At 39.6% G+C, this 26,933-nt stretch overlaps 1 protein-coding gene across 1 annotated transcript; it reads left to right on the top strand.

Annotated features, from left to right (window-relative positions):
- The first annotated feature begins 14,976 nt into the window (after positions 1-14,976).
- SRPRA (SRP receptor subunit alpha) lies at positions 14,977-26,597 on the top strand. The gene is made up of 14 exons (XM_032979262.2): positions 14,977-15,219; positions 16,361-16,444; positions 18,152-18,315; positions 19,371-19,516; positions 20,087-20,255; positions 20,471-20,591; positions 21,122-21,237; positions 21,346-21,458; positions 21,593-21,679; positions 22,129-22,301; positions 22,669-22,882; positions 24,910-25,073; positions 25,187-25,285; positions 25,955-26,597. Exons 1-14 carry the CDS (start codon positions 15,103-15,105, stop codon positions 26,081-26,083), a joined length of 1,896 nt encoding a protein of 631 aa, XP_032835153.1. The 5' UTR covers positions 14,977-15,102; the 3' UTR covers positions 26,084-26,597.
- The last annotated feature ends 336 nt before the right edge of the window (positions 26,598-26,933 follow it).

Genomic DNA, 26,933 nt, shown 5'->3' with positions numbered 1-26,933 from the left:
AAACCCACCCTTGAATTATACAATGAGTTACTACACACTACCCTATACTTTAGACTGTAAAATATTAGACTTGTAATATTACACTATGTATTATTCTACCAACCCTGCTGTATACCACACTGCTGTATATTTGCTACGCAATTTTAAGCTAGGTGGGAGGAGCAGAGCGCCTTGACAAAGGAGTTTACACATCGACAGGAGAATTTAGCATTGAAATAGCTGTGTTAAAGTGTTGGATTAGCAGAGTGTTAAAGTCAGAAATTAGCATGTAACTGGGAGATTAGCATGATGTTGATGTGAGGGATTAGCATGTAACTGGTCACGGAAATCACTATGTTAAAGTCAGAGTTTAAATATCAACAGATGCATTTAGTATATTGACGCTAAAGGACTGCAACTACCCAACTATCATACAATAAACCGATGTGAAAAAACTAAGTATAAACTACATGAATAAACACAAGATCTAGGTCCGTTTCAACACATTACATAAAATCCGTGATCTGGTTCCATCTGTAAAAAATGTGATTCCGGACATACAGTACCCTGGCGTCTACAAACTAAATTGCCTCTGTGGTAGTAGTTACATTGGAGAAACCAAACGCCATGTCTCGGACCGCATTCGTGAACACAATACAGACCTTAAACACGGTAGGACCAACACCTCGACTGTGGCAGATCATTGTTATAATTCAGTAGGCTCACATGACATTGACTTTTCCAAGACAGAGGTTCTTTGTAAGCCATCTGGCTACCATGAAAGATTCGTTCATGAGGCTATCCACATATACAAGCACAGAGACAATTTCAACCGAGAAGATGGATTCTGGCTTAGCAATCATTGGAAGGATTTGATAAACCATTTCAGGTCTTAATTGATTGTTCACGCTTACGGTGGCTTTCAGACAGCATACATTAAGTTTTCGTCTCCCCCCTCCTCTTTTCAGAACATAGATGGACTCGTCCTTCTAAACAAACTGCCAAATCGCTGCCCGTGGTGCTAACGGCTTTTTTTATAAATAAATAAAAAAACACCGTTTATTAATAAATAAATACGAACCGCCACTTCCTTCAAATGTTTCTTGCCGTTGGTTTTTTCACACCTGATGATGACCGTTTGCGTTATGGTCGAAACGTCGTGAGAATTTTATTGTTTTACATATATTTTCTTATTTTATTGTTTCCATTCAACGTGACTTTACCGAAAGAGCTAAGAATATGAATTACTGCAGTCACAAAAGCTTTACATCAAAAAAGAATAAATGTACTCAATATATTCTTCACCTGGAATGGAACTTTCTACAAACAAACTGAGGGCACCCCAATGGGCTCCTCCCTATCTCCGGTTGTAGCCAACGTTTTTATGGAGAAATTTGAAACTGATGCCATCCAGACTGCCACTCTACGCCCGACCTTATGGAAGAGGTATGTGGATGACATTTTTGTCATCTGGCCACATGGCCGGCCTGCTCTAGACCAATTCCTCGAACACATCAATTCCATACACCCAGCCATCAGATTTACCATGGAAATCGAAAAAGATGGCAAGCTACCCTTTTTGGATGTCCTAATTAAAAGGAGACCTGATGGTTCAATGAGCCACTCTGTCTACAGGAAAACTACCCATTCGGATGCTTACTTAAAACCGGATTCCCACCACCATCCATCCCAGAAGAATTCCCTCATCAAGACTCTATACCATAGAGCCCAATGCATTTCCGACCAGGAACACATTGCCAGTGAACTCAAGCACGTACACCAAGCTCTCAAGACTAATGGTTACTCCGACTACACAATCCGCAAAGCCATCACTCCAACCATGAAGAAGGATCCTCTTGAGGAGCCATTCAAAACCATCACCTTACCCTACATTGCGGGGGTCACAAAAATATCTCCAAAATCCTGAATAAACACAAGATCCAGGTCCGATTCAACACAGTACATAAAATCCGTGATCTGGTTCCGTCTGCAAAACATGTGGTTCCAGACATACAGTACCCGGGCGTCTCCAAACTAAGTTGCCTCTGTGGCAGCAGCTACATTGGAGAAACCAAACGACATATCTCGGACCGCATCCGTGAACATAAAGCAGACTTGAAACACGGTAGGATGAACACCTCAGCCGTGGCAGATCACTGTTATAATTCAGTGGGCTCACATGACATTGACTTCTCCAAGACGGAGGTTCTCTGCAAGCCATCCGGCTACCATGAGAGATTCGTTCATGAGGCCATCTACATATACAAACACAGAGACAATTTCAACCGAGAAGATGGATTCTGGCTTAGTAACCATTGGAAAGACGTTATAAACCATCTCGGTTCTTAATGGATTGTATTTTACAGTGACTTTCAGACCGCAGTCCATTCGCTGGCACTGCCTCTTAATACCTTTCACACGACGGTCAATGGTATGGTTTATAGCATGCTGTATGATAATAAATAGTATAACAGTGTAATGTTTAACATAATTCATAATGCAATATATAGTATTGTAATTGTATAGTGAATATACAGTAGTATGGTATACAGTAGGGTTGGTAGAATAATACATAGTGTAATATTACAAGTCTAATATTTTACAGTCTAAAGTATAGGGTAGTGTGTAGTAACTCATTGTATAATTCAAGGGTGGGTTTGTCTATGGCAGTGTATATTATGGTGTATAGTCGTGTAATGTAGAAAAAAGTTTAGTTGGAGACATATCAATATAATGCATAATGTTAGAGCTTACATTGGGCTTTGTATACGATATTATACAATGTAGTTTAGATTGGAAGGTATAACATTGCAATGTATAGTAGTCTAATTTATAACATAGTTGTAATGCAACACATGGACAGAGCAGAGAATCGTGGCTGTTTCTCCCCCCTCCTTCGCTCCGAGCATAGATGGACTCGTCCGTCTGAACAAAGCTCGTCGCTTTCCGTGGTGCTAACGTTGAAAAGAAAAAAACGCCACCCTTTTCTTTTTTCGACGTAGAATTGTAACGTATAACGACTTATTGTTAGTAGCTCAGCTGATTGGAGAGTATTTTGAGTTTATTGATAACATTGATGTAGTTTATATTTTAGTTTTTTATCAGTTTACTATATGGTATTCATTATATAGTGTAGTGTATACCCAGTTTTCAACTTATTTAAGAATATATTGAGTACATTTATTATCTTGATGTAGTTTATACTTAGTTTTTTCACATCGGCTTATTGTATGATAGCTGGGTAGTTGCAGTCCTTGAGCATCAATATACTAAATGCATCTGTTGATATGTAAACTCTGACTTTATTTCCGTGACCAGTTACATGCTAATCCCTCACATCAACATCATGCTAATCTCCCAGTTACATGCTAATTTCTGACTTTAACACCCTGCTAATCCAACACTTTAACACAGCTATTTCAATGCTAAATTCTCCTGTTTGATATGTAAACTCCTTTGTCAAGGTGCTTTACTTCTCCCACCCAGCTTAAAAGACGCTGCGAATCTTAGCAGCGTTCATTGAAGCGCTGTCGTCCGGAAAGTTCTGTTCCTTCACCTGAAGAAGGCTACTTGTGTTGTGGCCAAAACGTCGTGAGAATTTTATTTTATTATGTTTTATTTTTATTATTTTATTTCCATTCTACGTGACTTTACCGAAAGAACCAAGAAGATGAATCCCTGCAGTCACGAAAGCTTTAAATCGAAAGATGGCAGTGGCTTCGGGAGTTTCATCCAGTAGTGGATTGACTATGCATGATAATGTTTTTTGCAGCCTTTTGGTTATTTGTGACTAGCTTTACTACCCGGCCTAGCCCGGGACTTGGATTATTGTCTTGGGTTAATACACGGCCTACGCGGAGTGTTGGGGGGTGGGGGGGATTTGTGACGTCAGCAGGCACACTGCGTGACGCTGCCGCTTGCGGGTGACATCACAGGTGTGACGTCACCGCTCACTTGCCGTGCAAAATATATCCATTATTGCGCACCCCCCCCTGCGCCCCCCCCCCAAAATAATAATAATACAGAAGTCTATTTTTATACTTTTTGCGTTGTGTACAGTCTGGAAGCTACCCACTTGCCAATTTTCAAGTTTGTTGCAAGTTGGGAAGTATGCTAAACATTTCGAACAGACACACATTCACAAATTCCCCTTTTATATATAGATGAACTACTGTACAGGGTGATTTAAAAAGGACCCGATTTGAAATCGATATATCTCTGCAACCATGAACCGCCCATGAATGAAATCCTTACCACTTCAAAGGGCGGGGAGATTTTCAAATGATCACTGCTAGATGCCTCTCCCAGCGCACAAACAGCCCCCTAGCCTCAAGTCATTCTCTAGATGGTGACCCCAGCACACAAACACCCCCTAGCCTCAGTCATTCTCTAGTTGGTGACCCCAGCTCACAAACAGCCCCTAGCCTCAAGTCATTCTCTAGATGGTGACCCCAGTGAACAAACAGCCCCTAGCCTCAGTCATTCTCTAGATGGTGACCCCAGTGAACACAAACAGCCCCTAGCCTCAGTCATTCTCTAGATGCCTCTCCCAGCGCACAAACAGCCCCTAGCCTCAGTCATTCTCTAGATGCCTCTCCCAGCGCACAAACAGCCCCTAGCCTCAGTCATTCTCTAGATGGTGACCCCAGCACACAAACAGCCCCTAGCCTCAGTCATTCTCTAGATGATGACCCCAGCGCACAAACAGCCCCTCGCCTCAGTCATTCGCAAGACGGTGACCCCGCAACACAAGGGGCGTTTTGCGTTCTGCAGTTCAGCAAGACTGAATCCGTAATTGCGGTGCAGCGTGCGTTTCAACGGCGTTTTGGCATTGATCCGCCAATGTCATAGATCATTCTTCGTTTGTAGCGACAATTTGAGGAAACAGGCTGTTGATGTAAGGGGAAGAGCACAGGGCGACCAAGCACCTCAGAGGGAAACGTGAGAAGAGAGGCGTTTGGGACGAATTCAACTACCGTATCGATGTTGTCCGTACAGCAGGTGCAGGGCACATAGAGCATTTATAAAATGGTTAGTAAACCGTTTGTAACTTTTTGTGTAATTGTAACATGTTGCCATCGTGAAATAAATATACTGCTTTGAAATTGGGTCCATGATTGTAAAACACCCTGTATAACTTGTAAACACTTTCGTGTGTATGGTAAGCAGTTGAAAATATTCCTGGCCTTGTATGAATGTACATGGGAATATAATCTTACAATGCTGTATTTCACCATGAGCCATGGTTAATCCACTGCTGGATGAAAGTCTGTCCAATCCGCTGGAAGCTCTCACGATTCTGCGATGTAACAACTGTATTGTATGTGCTTTTCATAAATTAGCTACTGTACCATTGAAACTTGCCAAAACTGCCAATGTAACAGTGAGCAGATTTAAGGCAACAAAATTGGTAAATGTGCTTGCAATGGCCAAGCGTGTGATTTGTTTAGAGGCCCATGTTAGCACAAGTCCTGCCGGTCTCGTATTTGCTTTACACGACAGAAATAATCATGCCCCGTGGCAATGTTTCTACTGTGTCTGTTTGCTGTGCAGCCGACCATCTACATAACCACCCGCCATACTCAGAGATTTCTACAACTCTCCGACATTTTGCATTTATCCCAGGAACGCGCTAAAATTGGCAATAACTGGGCCATGTACTCTATTTAAATGCAGTCAAAATATGATTACGAGCAAGCTACAAATGGTGTGGATTAACAAGATAGAAGGATATTATGTATGTTGAACATCGTTCGCACCGTACATAGCCAACCGTGTTGATCGGAGGTGCAGCAATGCATAACACTGTGCACTGTGCCAATTGCAATAAACTGCGTTGATATGGGGGACATTGCACATCCTGTTATCTGCGGTGCACCGCGGATGATAGTTCCATGATCCATAAAAGAAAATTCGTGCCAACTGAGATTATGGGAGGAAACAGTTGCGATTGTATGAATCCGTGACAAATTTGCAAATTACAGGTGAATCGCAGGTACGTGACTCGCAGATAAATGAATCCGCAATAAATTCATAGTTTACGAGATTCTACGTTTTTCTCAGACCCAAACGATAGCCAAGTCTAAAAACATGCAGAATCATTTTCCACTTAACAATTCACATGACCACAGCTCAACGAATCTGTGCTGATGCAAAATGAAAGCAAAAGCGTGAAATAAAAAATAAATAAAACCATGCCCCCCGCTTATCTCTGCTTACCCCCCCCCCATTCGTTGCTCTCACTTCTACGGATCGTGGTTTGTCGTCTTTAAAAGCGGTTTGAATCTGCCACGGTGTGCCACGAAATACAGGAGTAAGGACCTGCCAATAACAGGTGAATTACAGGAATTCGTAGATTACTGGAACGTAGACAATTGGAGCCTGCTGTAAATAGCACGCAATGATGTAAATTTTAGTGCAAATCCATAAGCAGTGCAATATCGCTTTTCTATTACAACATAACAAATATTGTATTGCAGAAGTACCATGTCTAATGTCTTAGAAGTTACAATTGGCATTTTAACACTAATGATAGTTTGTATTTGTGCACATTAACAGATTTCCCAGAGATTAACATATCACGCATTCTACACTTGTTAGACTTGATTAATTGTCCTTCTAGATATATTTGCTACGTTCTTGACAAATCAAAAACGTAACATAATGCCTGAACCATCACCAACACAGTGGGTGGCAAATTAAAATAGTTTTAAATAGAAACATTTTCGTCTAACCTTAACTCTACTATCTGGATTGCAAATTAGAACAGCAATTAACGAGTAGGTTGGAAATTCAGACACAAATGTCTTATTCCCTATCAACGTCTGGAATATCATTGAATAATTATGGGGTAACCATGCCGAAAGTAAGGATTCTTTAAATATATTATTGTTACTCTATGTACTTAGACCGGCTGCAAATGCAATGTTGAAAATTGCTTTCTGCAGTATGAACTCAAGTGGCTGATCTTGCATACACCTAAATTAACCTCCAGTGACCATGATGCAATCAGCCTTCCAAAAAACACATCGGTAATTGGCTTTAAGGAAAGTAGTTTGGATTAATGTATTCAGGCATTGACACATGTAGACCTGGCTATACACAGACAGATCATTATCCCAATTCGAAAGTAAATGCATGAATAGCCCTATATTGTCTGAACGTTGATACAGTACGCTACTGTGCAAATTCAGAAGGCAGTTCTGCAGAGACCACACAGACTTTGGAATGAATCCAAAAAGGATTCATCCTTCTCTTGGAGAGCAGGACCACATGTTACGCTGGAATGGTATTGAGATTATTTGCAAATGTGACCACTGACAAGGCGTAATTAATCATATAATTATTAAAATCTCCCACCGCACTTCCACGTCCCAATGGAATTGAATGACTTTCCAAAAAAAAATGTGTGTCACTTTTCTACCATCTCATTTGTAGTGTTATTGTTCATTTTGACTCGTTTATACATTGTTGTTCATTCCATTAGCCTACATGTAACATTAACAGATAAGCAAATTAACATTTTCTTGAATGATTGATACTCATGCACGGTTCAGTGCATCTCCTGTGAATGTAGGATTCAGTTTTAATCGCAAAATCGGTGCATCATTACAGGTCTCTTAATAACTGAAACTGATAATAGCAACTGCTGGGCATTGATTGTAGACACTGAATTGTGAAGCGCTAAACAAGAGTAGTGTTTATTTACAATGAGGTTTCGCACTTACATATGCCGTGAGAGGACTGTGAGTGGTGTTGCACTGACCACGGATTTTTATCTTTGGACACGAGGCCCCCATGCTGAGAGGTGAGGAATTGTTGAGCCGATGTGAAATTAATGTTGAAATAGCGACGTTGAATCACGGCCATAAAATTCTTTACAAAAACACCTGTTGAAAGAAAAAAAAGATCAGAATCATAATATTTATTTATACTGGAGGAATCAGATGAGCTATAAAGCTCCTTTTCCACTGATGTCCAGTAGTTTTCACAGATGTACATAGCAATACAAAAACATCTGCTTGATTTGATCTACAACACACGTGCTAAAACTCTTCATTTTTAATAGAAAAAACCCGATATGCACTAATATCGTGTTTTGTAGTGTTTGTTGATGTAACTTGCTGACCTGGACCAGCTTTCCCCCTCTTTTTCTTCCTGATGACGAACGCTTGTGTTGCGATCGAAACGTCGTAGTTTTATTCTATTATTTTTTGTTATTTATTTGAACCGTTCTACGTGACTTTACCGAAAAAGAGCTTCATAGCTCATCGAATTTCTCCAGGATAAATAAACATTCTGATCCTTTATTTTAGGTATTCGTGTGCTCGATAAAATGTTTGTTACAAAATACTGGATGGGATCAGAAAGACATTTTAAAGTTCTTAATACACGTCATCCGTTTAGTGTTTTGAAGCCACCCATTTGTCTTAAATATCATTACATACCGAAATTGTATATAGTAATATATTTAAATGTCATTGGATTAATTCGTAATTTTCAAAATGACAAGTGCTGAAACTTCTTAATCAGCTAACACTCAAAATAGATTACTTTATTAAAAACCCATAATGGTTATTCAATCATTCCATAAATGGCTCATCTCTCGTCTACATTATTTTACCATTACATCATTTTCATATCCACACCAACCCCAATCTTACATTACATATGTCAAAATGACAATTTTACAGCATGGGGGTCATGCTCATGCTATACCTTGAATATTTATATAATCATGCTGGCTTTCCACACGCCCCCCCGCCCCCCCCCCCCAAATATGGTTATGAATACAATTTCATTTATAAATCTGTGTACCTCAGGCTTACTCAATGCCTAAAAATACAATTAGCCAAGTTGACTGTATGAGCATATTTCCAAAAGGTAATTGCAGTAATAAATCAAAACATCCTTGAAATGTATATTTTCATTCAACCATTTCATGTCATCGTCATGCTGAACCGTACATTGTTTTTTACACGTGTATCTCGGAACTTATAAACATTTTTTAACAACATGAGAAAAAACATTTAAAAAATTTAGCTATTTCAATTTTAAGTAAGCAGATTCGTTGCACGCTTATTTAATTGCATGCCTTCTTGCACATCTTTCTTTATCACTTTATATTTCTTCCTGTACATTCGGCACCTTGTATTTGACCTCGGTCTCCGTAAAAAAAAAACGAAACAAAAGGAATAAATGTTTTCTCTCAATGGACTCTCACAAGGCTAAAGAGGTTATTGACTGAGTGATTGATTTGTACTGTCCAAATACAAAAACACTTGCTTTATAAAAGCTAATAAAGTTGATTAGGATTATCCATCGACTTCACCTTAAATGTAAAGGTTACCGTGAGGTGGCAGATGCTATGGTTGACGATAATAAAATATATTAGTGTCACATGTGCTTTTTGAAGCTGAATGTTTTCATCGAAGCCGTTTTTTTTAAAAGACATTGAATACAGATTAGCCTCAATGCTTCAACGGTGTTTGCGAAGGTTGCCATCTTCTGGCCATTTTATGATTTTTTTTATTTATCAAGATATCGATTTGCAGATGGGACAAGGGTAACCTATATTAACGATAAAATATATCACACAAGCATTGAATATCGTTTTCCACTTGGCATTTGTCTAAAATGTAGGTTCGAAGTTATTTTATTAACTGAAGCGTGATATTAGTTATGCAGCGGTGGGAAAGAAGGCACGTGTCGCCATTTCAATACGGTAAGTGACTTTCCAAAGATATTTAAAATAGCCTTAAGCGCAATTGTGTGCCTTTTCTCACATGTGCACGCAAGTCATCTAGTCTGTTCTTGTAGTGAGGGAAGGTTAGAGCTTGCAGAAAAAAAATAAGTACCTATGCCACGGAGAAAAAATATATATTTTGCATGCAACGATTGAATATTTCAAGAAAAATGGCAGCTTAATCTGTATTGCTACCGTTTCGGCGAAACTGTATCCATATTGATGGAGGGAGTTAGGAGAAGCTGATCAGGAAGCAATGACGATGATCGGATGGAAAGTTAGCTCCGTGCCAAACTCTTCGCTGCCTTCCCCCTGAGATAAACAAACATATAGGTTACATGTGCAATATTGATTCTGGTACGATGGGATTATCCAAATCCTGCCGCCTTACTTCTTTAAATGTGGTCTTCATAAACGTAATTTTTTGTGCGAGATTCTATTTTTTAAAAATGATGCCACGTCATTAAATGTGAGTTGCTTAAAGAAATTGACATTGAACCATAGCTGCAAACCTTTGGACTCCATTCAACCAAAACTGAAATGGCAAATAGCATGAAATGAAAATTACAGCACTTTATAGCACCACACAACTAAGAAAAACATTACCACAGCATTTACACAACCTTCAAAATTATAAAAATGTGTTTTCTTGCTAATGAGCACCATATGCAACATTCTACATTCCATTGTGGAAAACCTGAAAAAAGGTATCCCGCCAAGTTGCTCAGCGCTACAGTGAACGACTGCAATCAAAAATGTGCGAGTTAACATCCTGGTTGGGTGTTGCTCAGTCTATCATCCCTCTGGGATTTATGCAATATGGATCACTCTGTGGGTAAGTTAAGAGTGGTTGTTATAGGAATACATTTGCAACCCTGGTCATTGGAATGAGGAACTTGCACGTAATGGCTCAGAGCACCGTCTCAATGCTCATTTGAGCAGGAAATCACTTTGACTTGCTAAAATAGATTGGAAGTATGTTTTAACATGTTCATGAGAGTTGTGAGCCAGTGGCGTCTCCATGGAATTCCGAGGGCTGAAGCCGTACACCCGATGAAGCTTTTTTGTCTTCCCTCCCCAATTGACAGCAATGTGACCTTTACCCATATGAAACAGTTAGCACTAAATCAAATTATACACATAACTCTGTCAACGCAATAATTACGGTATCAGCTGTATTGAATGCACAATGTTTTAACAAAGTCTTGCAGTAACCTAAATGCATAGTAAAACATGCATAGAGCAATTACACTTTGGAAAGACTAGTGGTGGTGCGGTAAATTGCAATTCTGCGCTATGAACCAACCTGACTGGGTCCGATTCCCAACCAGGCTATCATCATTGGTGAGACATACCAATTTAAAAAAGGCACTTTATAAAACTGAGTTTTTATTATTATATTTTAACCGGTCTTGGACCCCTTCCCACCCCATTCCTCACTGACCAGTGTCGTGAAGTATGGCCAAACAACCCTCATAACCAACATGGAGTGGGGAGGCGTTCATCCAGCAGTATGTAATCTATTTCTGCATAGACATTGCCAATGACAATATCACCCAGAAGGTCCCTGATCCTGTCAGATATTAGAAGGTAAGCAAATTTTAGCCTGCATAGTGCTCTGACATGCTTTCATTGGTCCACGGGCTTTGCGGTGGGTATAAAATGGAACTGCTGCAGCATCATCGATTGTTTTACCATACTCTTTGGTTCTTTTGGTAAACTCACTTAGAAAGAAAATAAATTGAATAATAGAATAGGACGTTTCGATTGCAACACAAGCAATCGTCATCAGGTAGAAAATAAACCTAGTGAACTTAGAAATACAATGCAATCCAACACAGAGAGTCGGCTAACACGACAGTCAGCACCTTACCTGGTTGATTACGTTCTTCCAAAGATTGCTAAATTTGAGAGAGAGACAAAACACAGACACGGGGATGCAGACAGACACACAAGCACACAGAGACTCTGTGTGTCTATGTTGTGTGTCTCTCTCTCTCTCTGTGTCTCTGTGTTGTCGTACTCTATTATTAATTTATTTTATTTCTACGTGACTTTACCGAAAGAACTGCAGAGTAATTCCTGCAGTCACGAAAGCTTCAAATCAAGTTTGTTTTACTATACTTTTATGGCCCAATATCAATTGAACCCATCTTCACTAACTTGCACTGACGGTCAAATAACTCCCACTGAGTCTAATGAGACTTTTTTTTCGAAGGGTCCTGTCAGGTTTTTGCAATAGGGGTTCATGATTACTATATGTGATGCCAAATAACTAAATTGCAGGTCATTTTTATAATTTGCCAAATTTGGGCCACGACGCTGGCATACAATGGCCTCCTCTACAAATGGCAACATTGGATCTTTGAAGTCCACTGTCAAACAGGCTGCGTGCAGTATCAGAACATTTATTTCTACTGGAGAAATCCGATAAGCTATGAAGCTCTTTTTCACATATGTCCCACTAGAGTTGTAATGGTTAATAAATATATCTGCAGTATTAACCAGGACGGCTGCTTGAACGTGTTACCGTTGGGCAATGTTACTGCCAAAGGCCATCAAATGATTTGTTCTGCCTTTGGCCAACACCCACTTCCAATCAATGTTGGATATATGTTCTTATTGAAGGAATGTCTTCACTTAAGGGTCTCTAGGGTTATTATTGCTAGACAAACTTAATTTTCTCCAATCAGATTCAACGGGATCTTCACAGTCGTCCGCTCTGCTTCCTTTTCATTTATAATTAGCTAAATAGATACACATTGAAAACAGCCTCTGGACTTGTAGACAAGATTGGTCATTGTGTCACTTGCTCTATATTTAAAGCGTTCACTAATCATTTCCAGTCCAATAATAGCCCATCGAAAAAAAATCCAATTTTCAAGATGTCTGTGGTATATTTAAAACAGCTAAATTAACACTTCTCAATTTAATTTAGTGTATATTTAATATACATTCAACACTTCATACACAACGTTGCAATATCTGTATTTATACGCATGTAGCATGTGCGGTGACGATCTGTGTGTGCGTAATTACATATTTTCCGTCGGCTGTTTATTGTGGCACGGTGTTTCCATTTAAACATCACAGGTTTAAAAAAAAGAAACACCTACTACGATTACACTGTGCATATTGTGCAGTAATATCTAGGGAAATATCATGAATGACAGCACCCACAACTCTTTGCTTGTTGAGGCTCATGGAGTGCACAGGGCTTCGATGAGCACAAGGTGGACAGCGTGCTTGGGTTTGTGATTTGAACGTGTTGAAATTGTCCTTTGTTAACGTTGCAATAAATAATTGCAATTCTAAAATTATAAGTACAATACCCTTTAAATTAGAAAACAAACGAACGTTTGTGGTCTAAACGTATTGAGAGATATAGTCACGGAGGCTATAGTGTATTTAGTCCTCTGAGATCTATTTGTTCACATTTTATTAGCTTAGAACCCAATTCATATATTGTTCGAATCAACATTTTCTCGAACCGAAAAAGCCTAAACGTGTCAGTTAAATTGGAGACGGTATTAATAAGGGGCCGTCCATAAATGACGTCATGCACCTGGGGGGGGGGGGTCAGACATTTGTGACGATGTCTGACAAGGGGGGGGGGGGGTTGAGAAATGTGACGTCACATAAAAATGCGCAACTTTAAATAACAACACGTTCCACTTAATTAAATAGACGTTTTAATAAATGTTTTCTCCTACAATATCAGAGTGCAGCGCCACGTTAAATACGCACTACAATGACAATAGTTTAAAGCGATTTGAAGAATGTTTATTTTTTTTGGGCGGTCGGGGGGGGGGGCAGAGCTTTGTGACGTCATATTTGAGGGGGGGGGTCTGACTTTTTGTGACGCCGTGTAACGAGGGGAGGGGGGGGAGTCAAAAATCGTCCAAATTCGCGTGACGTCATTTATGGACGGCCCTTTATATGATTAAATAGCGTTCATTGAAATGTCGAAAGGGAATGACTACATTTTCCAGATTATAAGATGTTCACGAAAGTAAGATGCACCCTAAACTTCGAGGGCATTTGTTTAAGATGTGTTCGTTCATTGGGATTATGCTGCTTTGGAGAGCCGTTTTCACGAAAGATTGTTGACGATCGCGCTTGCCTTAGCAGTTCAGTTCAGTTTATTTTGGTATAGCCCAGTGAGCCATCCGGCTCTTGAATCGGGTGCAACCACAACAAACAAAAAAACACGAACAAGAAAAACATCTTAAAGTGACTATGTGTTGACTGTGCAAACAGAAAATTCATGGAAAAAAAAAACAGAAAAAATATTCCTGAAAAAAGCACCGTACACCAACGCTGTGTGCAAAAAATCCCAGTGGGATGCAAGTCAAACAACAACAACAACAACCACAAAAACTTATATTAAGGCCATCAGTCTAACTCCGTACTACAACAAAACAAACATGTCTAAACCAAAAAACGTTTTCCAAATCACCAAAAAATAAAGCCATAATTGCAACGTAACAGTGATCACAAGGACTGTGACCGAATTTTTACAATAAACTACATAAATAACATGTAACACCAAATCCTAGAGCCATAGCTGGCTGCATGAGTTACTCCACAACAACAGAAGCATCGGTCGGAGTATCAAATTTTTCAATGCACGTTTAAGATCAGCACGCTAAATCAAAATACAGAAAATACTTTGCAGCGTCATCCGGAGCGAAACATTTTATTTTACGCCAATGAATAGCAGTGGCAGCTAGGGGTGTACAACTCCTCTAGAGAAGTTTTGAGAGAAGATCTCATTGGTAGCGATTCAAGTTGCAATTTATTGGCAATAGCATTCCAGACTCTGGGGGCATCAATAGCAAAATGCCCTTCCTCAATTTTTGTACGGCAATAGGGAATGTGAAGCTGGTAAATGAGAGAAGACCTGAGGTCAAATTTGTTCTTGAAAATAACAATATATATATTATTTTATTGTTTCCCTTCATTAAATAACGCGGCCCTACAAGTAAATTCACAAGCGCAGTCTATTTTAACAGGCGACGTTTTGGTCAATTGCCCTACTCGTAGCAGAGGTTTTCGTCACAGCTAACCGATGACGTCACCGAGCATAACCTGGTTTTTCCCTGCATGATGATGTCATTAAATTCTAATGCTTAGCGCTGACACTGGCGACGTCACAATTCACAATGCGATGACGTCATTGAGAGCGGGGAATGACGTGCAAAGCGTTTACGCGGCGTGATTTGTTGTTGCACGCGTTGCGTAACCGGTGACGTCAATCGGCACGTGACGCTGAGGGGGTGCGGCGAGGGGGGGAAATCCCGGGCCGACTGGAATCGCGACGCGACAGGATTGAATATCGAGCAACAACAACAACACTCACAAATAACAACGTAACAATGTTGGACTTTTTCACGATATTCAGTAAAGGCGGCATCGTTTTATGGTGCTTTCAAGGCGTGAACGGCTGCTTCACGGAGCCCGTCAACGCTCTCATACGGAGCGTTATACTGCAGGTGAGAGGAGGCCCCGGTTAAGCCACGGTCTCGCCTGAGCAGCCTACCCGGCACCTACCCCCCTGTCTCGGGCCGCCCCGGCAGGCTCCCTCCCCCCCACATCCCCTTTGGTCGAGGCCCCCATGGCCTATGGAGTGACGTGGACTTAAAAATGACGTGGGTGATGTCGGCGATCACGGCAGTGCGTGTTTCAGTTTTTTATGTTTTTTAAAACTGCATTTAACATTCTCGCACGGTCTGTGGTACGTGACGTACGTCTTTCAAGAAGACGAAAATACAGCCGCTGTGAAGACAATTGGCAAGTAACTGATGTTGTATTTTAACATCGAGATCTTGATCGGAAAGAGGCTTTGGTCTCATTTGGCTCTCGCCCTTTTTCAGTGGACTCTATCCGGTGCTTCTTTCGTTTTTAAACTAATAATTCAGGAGTATAAATGGCCAAATGTTGGAAAGCGCCCTCTTGAAAACATGCCTTGAGACTCGTTGTGGCTTCCCTGGGTGATTATGCAAGGTTTCGACATAAAATAAGTAAATAACGCTGATGCACGAGGCGATATGCTTTCTTGAGCGTTCTCCGGCAACCTGTGCGATTAAGTTGATGACTATGAACTGGTTTCGTTTTATTTGAAACAAGTAATTTTTGGCCTCTTAAATAACCATGGGTTGTTATGATGGAAAGAAATACGCAATTAAATCAAACAAGTCGTTGCGTACATTTGCCGATATGGTCACGTCCGCGTCGGACTGTCCGACACGCGTTTAAAGCGTTGTTGTCGATAAGAGAAAATAAAGTCACTAAACTCCAGGTTACGCCGCTCGTCGATAAAATACAGAAACGTCATTACATCTATAATAGTGATTGATGGTAATGATTTAACAAAATGTCATACCTTTGTTAGCCCGCAACCCACAGCCAAGGTGCGTGCGTGCTGTCAAAACGTGTAAAAGCTATTATTTGTTGTTGAGACGTTATTTTCCTTCAAGATTTAATGAATTCACGTGTTTAAATAAAATAAGCCTAAGGTAGTTGTGTTCCCGTTGCCCAGTGGATGAGCACAGTGTCCCGGGAAGATGTTTAAAGATTCATAACATGACAGGCCTTTCGGGTTCACTTAATCCTTTGACTTTTTCCCTTCCGTAGGAAAAGGGCAGCAATAACTCCTTTAGTCATGAAGCCCTGATGCTAAAGTACAAGTTGGACAATGAGTTCGAACTTGTCTTCGTGGTAAGTACATGCCTCGCCTTTATAATAATACAAACGGTTTGTAAAAGAGTTCAGTCGAAAACATTTTAAGGTGTTTAATATACACACGAATAAAAAATTAATTAAACTTAAAAGAAAACGGACGATAGGTCAAACATATGTTCCAGAGAAACAAGTAGGTACAATTTTGAATATCGACAAAGTGTGATTGCTGGTCCATATGGCAGCAGCAGAGAAGCACACATTCAAGGTGTATAATTAATGTGAGGAAATACAGTAAAATGTTATCTAAAAGACCTTGGTAACAATAGGATTAACAAATGCATACGCTCCAGAGAGTTGTAGAAATATTAAGCCAGTGATTCCTAACCTTTCTAGACCTGTGAAACCACCATGTAGTAAAAGTATTTTTTTTAATTGTACGTGCAATAGTTTGGCAGGCCTTCCAGACCACAGGTTTGGAACCAGTGGACTACGCGATCTAAATCAGCCTGGACTGCTGTCAATTACAAGCTCGTTCCATATGGCAGCAGCAGCAGAGAAGCAGGAACTTTTTACAATATGGGAGGTTAAGAAAAAAAATGATTTTGGGAGAGTAAAATTTAAATTAAATGAGATTAAAACAAACAGCACATTGCTTAAAGGCTAAAATATGTTTTGCAGGTTTTTTGTAATGGTTAAAATACCAAAGAGGAACCCATTAATTCATGATGACCTGAACTTGACCTGAAACTATATGATTTATGTGAAAAAAAGGTTATCAGGAAGGGGTCTCGGATTAACCGTGCTTGTAAAATAAATATGTATCACATGTGCTATGGTTTCATTACTAGCTGTGCCTCATCTAGGGCTTGTTTTTGGTGCCCACATGACCATAAACATGTCAGCAAGTAAACCGATTTGTTTCGGAAAGAATGACAGATTGCACATTGTGTCTTTATACACCATACCTGTCAACCCTTTATCAATGCCAACCTTATTACAGACCAATTCTGACCTTATTGGTCACCCCTTACCCTTATAAATCTCAACGTTCATCCTACAAAGCTCCATCACAAGGCAGAAATGCAAACAATTAGACAAAAACAGTTTTGCTCGTATTGAAACGGCTGTACGCCGTATGGACCAGAAAACTAAATTTCTCTGTACAAGAATACGGGTAAACCGTATGGGTTGATACATGTGTTTAACACAATGTGTACTTAAAGAATACATACATATTTATAGGTTAATTTAAACATTTTCATGATCTATGTTTTGGTTTTACCCAGGCCATTCCTCTCCCCATTATTGTGGACAATCAGGAGTTGAATAACGTACTATATTGTTGGGGTGACGTAGTGGTTCTTGCACTAAACCATGAACCTAACTATTCGTGTTTAACTTTTGGTCACAGCTCACACCAGCATTTGGTGATACCTGAACCGATCCTAGGCTTCCCCCCTTGAACAACAAGCACCATTATGGTGAAGTATGGTTAAAAAAAATCCATGACTGACACAGCATGGGACCTTGGTTTGACAAAGAACTATATATGCATTGTTAAGTAGCACGGAGCCACAGGACAGACCTAGGGTCAATTATAATTGTGTAATGTGTAACACATTGAAATCACAATGTAATTATTGAAATTTCAACTCATAATGTTGCTCTAATTGTTCATAATTAACCCCAGGCCGAGCACCGATATGTTCTGTTTTCAGATTTTCGGTTTTTTGCCTTCCATAGGTGGGTTACCAGAAGATTCTCACCCTCACGTACGTTGATAAGTTTGTGGATGACATCCACAAGGAGTTTCGGGACAAGTACCGCAATGAGCTGCAACAGAAAGGTGTGCTGGGACTCATAAATGGCTCATTTGAGTTCTCTGCTGATTTTCAGAGAATGCTTTGGTAAGTACAGCTGCTCTGTTGGACAATTTGAAATGTAGGTGTTAAGTGTATTCGGTTACATTATTTAATCGTACTCTAAGCTGTAACATTGGGTTATTTATATTGTTAAACTATTTTCTAACTTTTATATCATCTTTAAAGCTTAACATGAGTATCATTTGAATAGTATATTAATGAGTACTTACTACGGCCAATGTAAACAATATATGCTTTCAGCATGTTTACAGAAACATGTCTAGAGGCATAGGAATTAAGTTTTTATTTTGTTTAAAATACACACGACAGTTTTCAAAGTAGAGAATATACAACCAAAGCACACATGCATGACAGAATGTCACTTAGGGTGGGAGATTTTTCACCATCCTTGATCCCATTAATGGATTGCTATTTAGGCCATCACGTCAGTACAATGATCACAGTGAATCAGGCTCAGAATCGTATTGTTACACTTTTTGGTATTCATGGCATAGTTTTAAAGCTTCCTAAAATGTAGGGTTTTTTAAAAAAAATTATCATTTCTGGGAAATTAGAATTTCTGGAACATTTTACATATGATAACACAATCCATATATAAAGCTTATCTGACCATTAAAGGGTAAGCATTGCAGTGGAGTCATAATTTGTCGAAAATATGATTTGATATTGTAAATATAAAAAACAATGTTCAATTTAAGCAATTACTTTATGGGCTTAGCACTCGTTTAGCTGATGCACACATGGTTGGATTTCATTGTTTGATTCTGTTTCACGTGAATAATTACACCTGTTAAATTAACAATATGCACTCGTCCGGAAACATTTTGACATACTAGCAGATGAAATGGACTTATATGTATGTAATGGTGCCCTTTAGAAATACATTCATTGAGTTTTTTTATGCATAATGTTCAGTGTTACATGACAATTATTTTTTCGTGTAGCTGAATAGATTCAGTGGTGTGATAGCATACATTTTAGTTATGCTTTGGGTTTTATCTTGAAATACTTGTATGTACGTTTTCTTTAAAATTTTGTGGGGTTTTTTTTGCCTTTATTCTTCCCCGTATTTTTTTAAGGGAGGCCACAGAAACTAGTAAAATGAGTTTCCCAACTGTGATGAAGACATTTGAACAGTCCCAAAAGTCTCAGAAGACGGTAAAGTCGATGATTCAAATTACTGGGGAGAAGGAGAACAAGAAAGGAAAAGCAGCCAAGAACGAAAGTAAGTGTGCTTGAGAAGAAAGTATTTTCGTTCGAGTGTAGTGTTTCATATAATCCTTTGTACCGTACCCTTGTGCAATGTTCTTAGCACATACACTATCTTAATTTTAAAATATATAATTTCCATATAAATTGGCACAGTTGTGAGCAGGCTACTAATTCCCAATGCCTCGTTACCACTCTAAATGTTAAATTAGCAATTGGTATGTTGGTTTGTCTTTAATAGGGGCTGACCCGGGACACATTAATTAAAACTAAAATTTTCAGTGCCTAACTGCTGCATATTGAGGTGCCTGTTAAAAGCTTGCCTATGGCGCGTCAATGAATGCAGGACACACGAGAGAATGGTTTATGGGAATTAAAAAATATATACATAATTAATACCTAAATATCTCTTTTTTGTTTTGGTACAGAGAATTTAGTTATAGCGATTATACTCTACAACGGATTCTCGTTTATACATTTAATACAAATAATGTGATAACCTATTTAATGTTTGATTAAATGGAATGTTTGTCGACAAATTAATTGTAGACGTTAATATGTAAATTGTTCACATTCTTTTCTGTAGATGGAAAAGAATTACAGATGTTGAAGTCTCCTGTTCCTGAATCCATGCCCAAGATTTCTGGAGATGGTGATCGCAGCTCCAATGGGATAATATTTGAGGAGAAAATTCTTAAAAAACCAGAGGAACTTTTCAGGAAACAAGCAAAAATAAAGAATATTACCAAGAAGACGTGAGTGTGTGTTTGTGAAATACATGCATTTTTTAATGTTGGCAGTGTTCATTACCAATTATTTTTTATATTGGATTGTTTTGTATTGTGGAATATTTAGCACTTCAATTTAAAATGATTAGGGAGAGAATCTGAAGCCAATTTTCCATTAGCCTAAAGATAACTGTATAGGTTTTAAAATGGGGTCTTTGTTTCTCACACTTCATGGTGACCAGGAAAGCTCCAAAGCCAACAAAAACGGACCGTGTGTGGGATTTCAATGACAAGCCTGTGAAAGGATTATCCTACGGTCCAACAGAAAACACCGGCACAGAAGACATCTCTACACCAGAGTCTGTGAGTTCTGCAAATTTCAGAGTCCTTTCCAAAAAACACGTAATATTGTAAACCTGAACCACAACACCATTCTGATCTCGTCAAGGGGCATAAACCATCACGCACACTTTGACTAGCCATTGAACAAAGATGGTCACTGAATCGCACACTTTCAGGTGCATGTCTGCAGCTGTCTGGAAGGCTCTTCTGATACTCGGAAGCCACTGGAGCGCCGTGCACTTTAAAATCATCTAGATTTAAACCTCATTTCTTTAAAACTACTCTTTGTTTAGTTTGTTGTCCTTCCCCCGTACCTCCGATTAGCACGGTTGGCAACAGACATTGCAAAAGAAGTTCAACATACATACAAACCTGAATATTATTTTATATTGGTTGTTGTCCTCGTGCATCATGGAGAGGAAAAACTAAGTCATGATATACTGCTGTTGTAAAACTACAGACGGGTATATTTTTGTTGCATATTACAGTAGTAGGTGCAGGTTGCTTTTGATTTAATGTTGTGGCCTGTGTCCTGTGAACTACATGACCAGCGTGAAATGGTGGGAAGGAGAATAGGAGACCTGCCAAGTGTGGAGTATGAGCATATTGAAGAGGAAGAGGAAAAAGTGGAGAAAGTGGTAGTTAAGCAAAAATCTAACAAACAAAGGTATGCACATTTCTGACGAAAAAAATGTTTTTTTAAAGACACAAATTTTTATGTCACATGTCTAGATTTGTTTTATGTATGTCAATCCATTTCCATATGGTCCTCCAGTGGCCGAGGTATTGGAGGAGTGTTTGGCATGCTCAAAGGCCTTGTGGGATCCAAGAGCTTGACCAGAGAAGACCTGGAGCCTGTGCTGGAGAAGATGAAGGATCATCTCATTGGTCAGAGTTTAAAACAGGACCTATTCACAACATTAATTGCATTTAGTTCCCAAATATGTTGCCACATGCAAGAATACAATTGCATAATACTCTGATCATTTTGCCATTTTCTCTTTGTTTCCCCGCCACTTCAGCCAAAAATGTTGCTGCAGAAATTTCATTGCAGCTGTGTGAATCTGTGGCGAATAAGCTCGAGGGAAAAGTTCAGGGAACTTTCAAAAGTAAGTACACATTGTTATGCAGTGGAATAGATGTTTACTTCATTCCGGATTATCACATACATTAATTATGAGGATATTGGCATTCTGAGGGTATTGCTTCTAGGCAATTAAAATCTATATTATTGATGGCGATATGCCAGCCTGAGCAGTAGTAATGTGTGTCCACTATTCGACTAAAAGACACCTTACATTCTCATAAGATGTAAGCATACGATGCAATACTCGTTTATAAATCGGATGCACTTAGGAAATGTGGTCCAGTAGCTATGAAGGTAGTAATAGATATCACCTTGTATTCACAATACATTGCTAACGTTCTCAGTATAACTTTTACTCCGGTGTAGTTGCAAGTGTAAATTACATCCGCATGTGTCCTTTGAGAAAAATTAGTTGTGTTGTTCTGTGCTACATTATTTAACGACATTCTTGGTGTCCCCTCTTTCATTTAGCGGTCACGTCGACCGTGAAGCAGGCTCTCCAAGACTCGCTCTTGAAAATCCTGCAACCAAAGCGTCACGTTGACATTCTGCGTGACGTGATTGAGGCGAAAAAGAAGAAGCAGCCCTACGTCATCACCTTTTGCGGCGTCAATGGCGTCGGCAAGTCAACCAACCTTGCCAAGGTGACTGCAACTTTGTGCAGAAACACACCACACTTTAGCTACTTGCTTGCCTATATGGCATGCCTACATAAGACCTTGTTTTTCAGTAGCTTTCTCTCTCACCCTGAAGACGGTCGCTTGCGTTACGATCGAAACGTCGTGATCTATTGTGTTCTCTTCATACCTACGTGACTTCACCGAAAGACCCAAAGAGTATGCGTAATTATTTTTACAATCATAGTGTCAAAGTGTTGTATTTACAATGAAGGCCACCATAATTATCACGTGGTGTTATTGTTTTTTTTTTGTAATCCGTTACCAAAAAAAAAAACCGCGTCGATTTTGCATTTCGTGCTCACGTTTTGTTTTTTCATAATCGCCCCTGCAGACTTGTTTCTGGCTGATCGAGAACGAATTCAGCGTACTGGTGGCCGCCTGTGACACCTTCCGCGCGGGCGCTGTGGAGCAACTGCGTACGCACACACGCCACCTCAGTGCGCTCCACCCTCCCGAGAACCACGGGGGTCGACCCATGGTTCAGCTATTTGAGCGCGGCTACGGGAAGGATGCCGCTGGCATCGCCATGGAAGCCAAGCAATTTGGTGAGGCCCAGCAGCAGTGATGTCGCCGCCGTAAAGGATGCACCATTGCTGTTCATGCGAACAAGCTGTTGTAGCTCGTTGACAAAAGCTGGCCTATCCACCTGCTGTGTCTGCAGTGGGATATGGTCATTTCTACGTTATGCACATTTTTGCTAATTGCATGAAATGAGGTACTTATAGAATAATTAAGTTATTTTCTGTTGAATTTACATGGTACATTTTTCAACTCGTCGGTGGTCAGACGCACGCATCTGCGTCTCGGTTTATTAATGCACTGTAATTTTTTTACATTTTCGATAGGTGGTGTAGCAGCTGATGTCACCAGTTAACCATGGTCATGATGATCTGCTTACAGCATCTTCAGTTTGACTTGGTCATACGGTTATTTTTGGTCAATTGCTCATGCCTATAAGCACAGTCACATCTTTTTCACAATGTAGTTATTCAATCATGTGAGTGTTCATATGGCCTTTTGGGCGTTTTTTATGTAATTTTAAAACCATTTCAATGTGCTTAATTGGATGAACTTTTATTATCTTGAATTGTTTCCCTACAGATATGCTTTTAACCAGTTGGGAATCATATATATGCTTCCCATTCTCCTTAATCGACACCCTTATCTACATGTACATTGCATCAAGTGGAAGCTCCTGCCAACTTGCAGCGTGCAAAATCCTCATTGCCAGCACATGTCGTTTTTACAATATTACGATGTTAAAATTACAGTTTTTTTTTTGGCTACGGCAAAGCAAGGGGACTTTTTTTCCCACACAGCGCCACATGGTGGTGGCGCATGGGAAGCGATTAGCACTAGTCGAGCAGAAAGCCAACAGTGCACGCGCTAAAGACCACATCAATAACAATACGACTATCTTACGTGTGTTTAACTTCTTTCGCACGCGTACGTAGCCAACTGTGCTAACCTGAGGTGCAAAACAATACTTAGCTTTTGATTTAAAGCTTTCGTGACTGCAGTAATTCATATTCTTGGTTCTTTCGGTAAAGTCACGTGACTTTACCGAAAGAACCAAGAATATATAATACTTAGCTTAAAACTTTTTGGAAAATGTAAACACATTTTATTTAATGACTGGTTTGCTAAAAAAGGTCTCTGTCGTACCATACTCTTTAGGATTCTTATACTGAAATGTAATTCCCAAAAGGTCAAAGAGCCTAATTAAAAGAACATTTTGAAAATTAGAAGAGCAGCTGAAAAATGGCCTCAGCTGTCCCCTGGTGGTTTGCTTGTTTAATTCAGTCTTTAAGAGTGTTACTATTATATCTGAACTTGATATCAGCATCGAATCAAACCGTGAAGCATTTTTTTACCTTCTTAAGCTATGCCATCAGAGGAGCAGATAATATAGGGCTGTGACCAAGAAGTCTCACAGACCTTTGTCTAATGCCCATCAAATATCTTACACAGCCATTAAAATACACCATTTAATAGTACAGTTGAGTCAGTGTTAGCCATGCCATATCTGTATTTTGAGTAAATTCATATATCTGATCCGAATATATTTTATTGTTATCCAATGTTTTGCTGCGTGTTCATTTGGTCGATAAAAGTGTAGCCCTGCATTTGCTTGCTCATACCATTACTGGCAGAATGGCCTCGACTCGGGGGTGCTCTAGAGAGTTCTAGATGCTATTTTAGCCTACTGATCCGTGCTGGTCAGATGCCTTGCTTGGAAGAGGTAAGAGTATCCACACATTACCCCACCAGTACGTGACCTACAGATCGACTAACTTACACAGCTTGGTGGACAATCATGGGGTATTTAAGAAATGTGCGCCATTGTTTCATTTGTTTGAAACCAGGCTGAATCCGTAACATTTGCTCAACTTGAGACATTTGTTTTTTTTTTATTACAATGACCTGGGATTGAAACCCAACTTCTCAGTATTACTACTGGTTAACTATGCTTGAATAAAATATGGTTCTGAATCCAATGAACTTTACTGATAATATACGTTACATCTTAATGTTGTCTGTGTATGTTTATCTATCCTCTGTTTGTATGTAGCCACCTCTCAAGGTGTGGACGTGGTGTTGGTGGACACGGCGGGCCGCATGCAGAACAACACTCCCCTGATGGTGGCCCTGGCCAAACTAATTGCTGTCAACATTCCTGATCTGGTGCTGTTTGTGGGGGAGGCCCTTGTTGGCAATGAGGCTGTGGATCAGCTGGTAATGCATAACAATGCTGCGCAGTGTACGTTTAAGTACAAGTAAAATAGTTTTGTCAGAAACGTTCCTTTGCTTACTGACTGACTCATGTGTGGACGATTTCTGTTATCCAGGTTAAGTTTAACCGGGCCTTGGCTGACAACTCGCACATGGAAAAGCCCCGACTCATTGATGGCATTGTTCTCACCAAATTTGATACCATTGATGATAAGGTAATTGATTTTCACTCACGCAAGTTATTTAATGTAATTTAATCGTTGAATATAATAGTTTACAACGCTCTGTAAATCCACTAGTGGATCAAGGCTTCACTACACTGTCATGGGGGTTCTTTGACCATAGATCACACGAATCATTGTGAGTTGATGAAGAGGTGTGGGGCAATCTAGAACTGGTAATCGAACGTAAGTTACAGGGTTCTTATCGCAGTGCACTAACAATGAATGCCATCCCCCCTCCATCCCCATCATCCCCATCTTTGGTATTCAATGTCTTCAATTTGGTAACGCGTTCTGTGTGAGATCGCATGCCACGGTGACCTGATGTTAATGACCTCGCCTGATATACAGGAGGTTGTGGGTTTGATCCCGGCCCTGACGCCTGTATATTTGGAGTTGGCATGTTGTCCCCATGGTCGCGTAGATTTTTCTCTCTGGTCCTCAGGTTTTCCCCTCCATTCAGAAACATGCGTTTAGAGTATTTGGCTGCTGTAAATTTGCACATGGTAAGCCACTTAATTTAGTGATCATTTGTGGCCAGGTCACTTCTGTAAAAGAGCTATATAGTTCAGTGGGCTTTACCTGGTAAAAAAAAAAGTTTTTGTAATAGTTTTGTATATTGTATGTATAATACTTTGTCATGTTTAACATCTGTTTTGCCAGGTGGGGGCAGCGGTTTCCATGACCTACATCACAGGCCAACCCATTGTGTTTGTGGGCACCGGACAGACGTACTGTGACCTGCGCAGACTTGACGTCGAGTCCGTGGTGCATGCCCTCATGAAACCATGAAATCAAACTTCTCGGACACGGGGTTTTTGTCTGCAATGATGGCAACATTAAAGAAAAAATAAAGCGTATGCTGAAAAGTGAAGAAATTAACTGCCTTTGTTGATAAAATTACACAAAAAACCCCTGCGTTCAGAGATAGGTTTTCAAGTTTTGCGCTGGTAATAAACTTGTTAACCATTAAAAAAAGTACTTTATAATCATCAGCAAGTTATATTTGTCAGCAAAACGTTTGAATGTTATTATGCTTATAAATATTGCATTTTAATTCTTAAAATAGTAATTCCACCTTGATTAAATTGGACATTATGAATTATTTCTCATTTGGGTTGTGTTTAGTTTTCTTTAATGCACTTCAACTCGTGTAGTTGGTTTCTTTGACCCACCGCTATACGTTAACCGACGTGGACAGAAGCATGATTTTATTTTTCTGCTCAGATGTTGTGCCAGTGAAAACTTGTTAAGCAAAATGGTTTTCTGTTGGCAGAAAAAATGAAATAAAAGAATCATGAACGAATTGCATTGTGTTGTCACTTATTAACAATTTTACATTGTTTTCAACTTAATGTAAAGATCCATAACAGTGCACAAATCCTGATTATACATTACTTTGATTCTGTTTGGAAAAACACGTTTATTATAATGGCCCATATTTATATTTTGAGTGTCAATCTTTTCAGGAGACTTGCCTTCTGTTTGGCATTGAAAGCCAATTCAATCATCGATTTGCTGTATTGCCATCTGCCCATCTCAGCAGATTTTGCAGTTTCACAAATTTGATCCACCAGTCAATCTGTGTATCCGGATTTCGGGATTACAGGAGTGTGCCACCATACGCGGCAGCTCCTCCGTT

This window comes from Petromyzon marinus, chromosome 3 (assembly GCF_048934315.1).
Source record: "Petromyzon marinus isolate PM22_M1 ecotype Great Lakes invasive population chromosome 3, UKy_Petmar_22M1.pri1.0, whole genome shotgun sequence".
NCBI lineage: Eukaryota > Metazoa > Chordata > Hyperoartia > Petromyzontiformes > Petromyzontidae > Petromyzon > Petromyzon marinus.
This window is presented reverse-complemented; position numbering and strand designations above follow the sequence as displayed.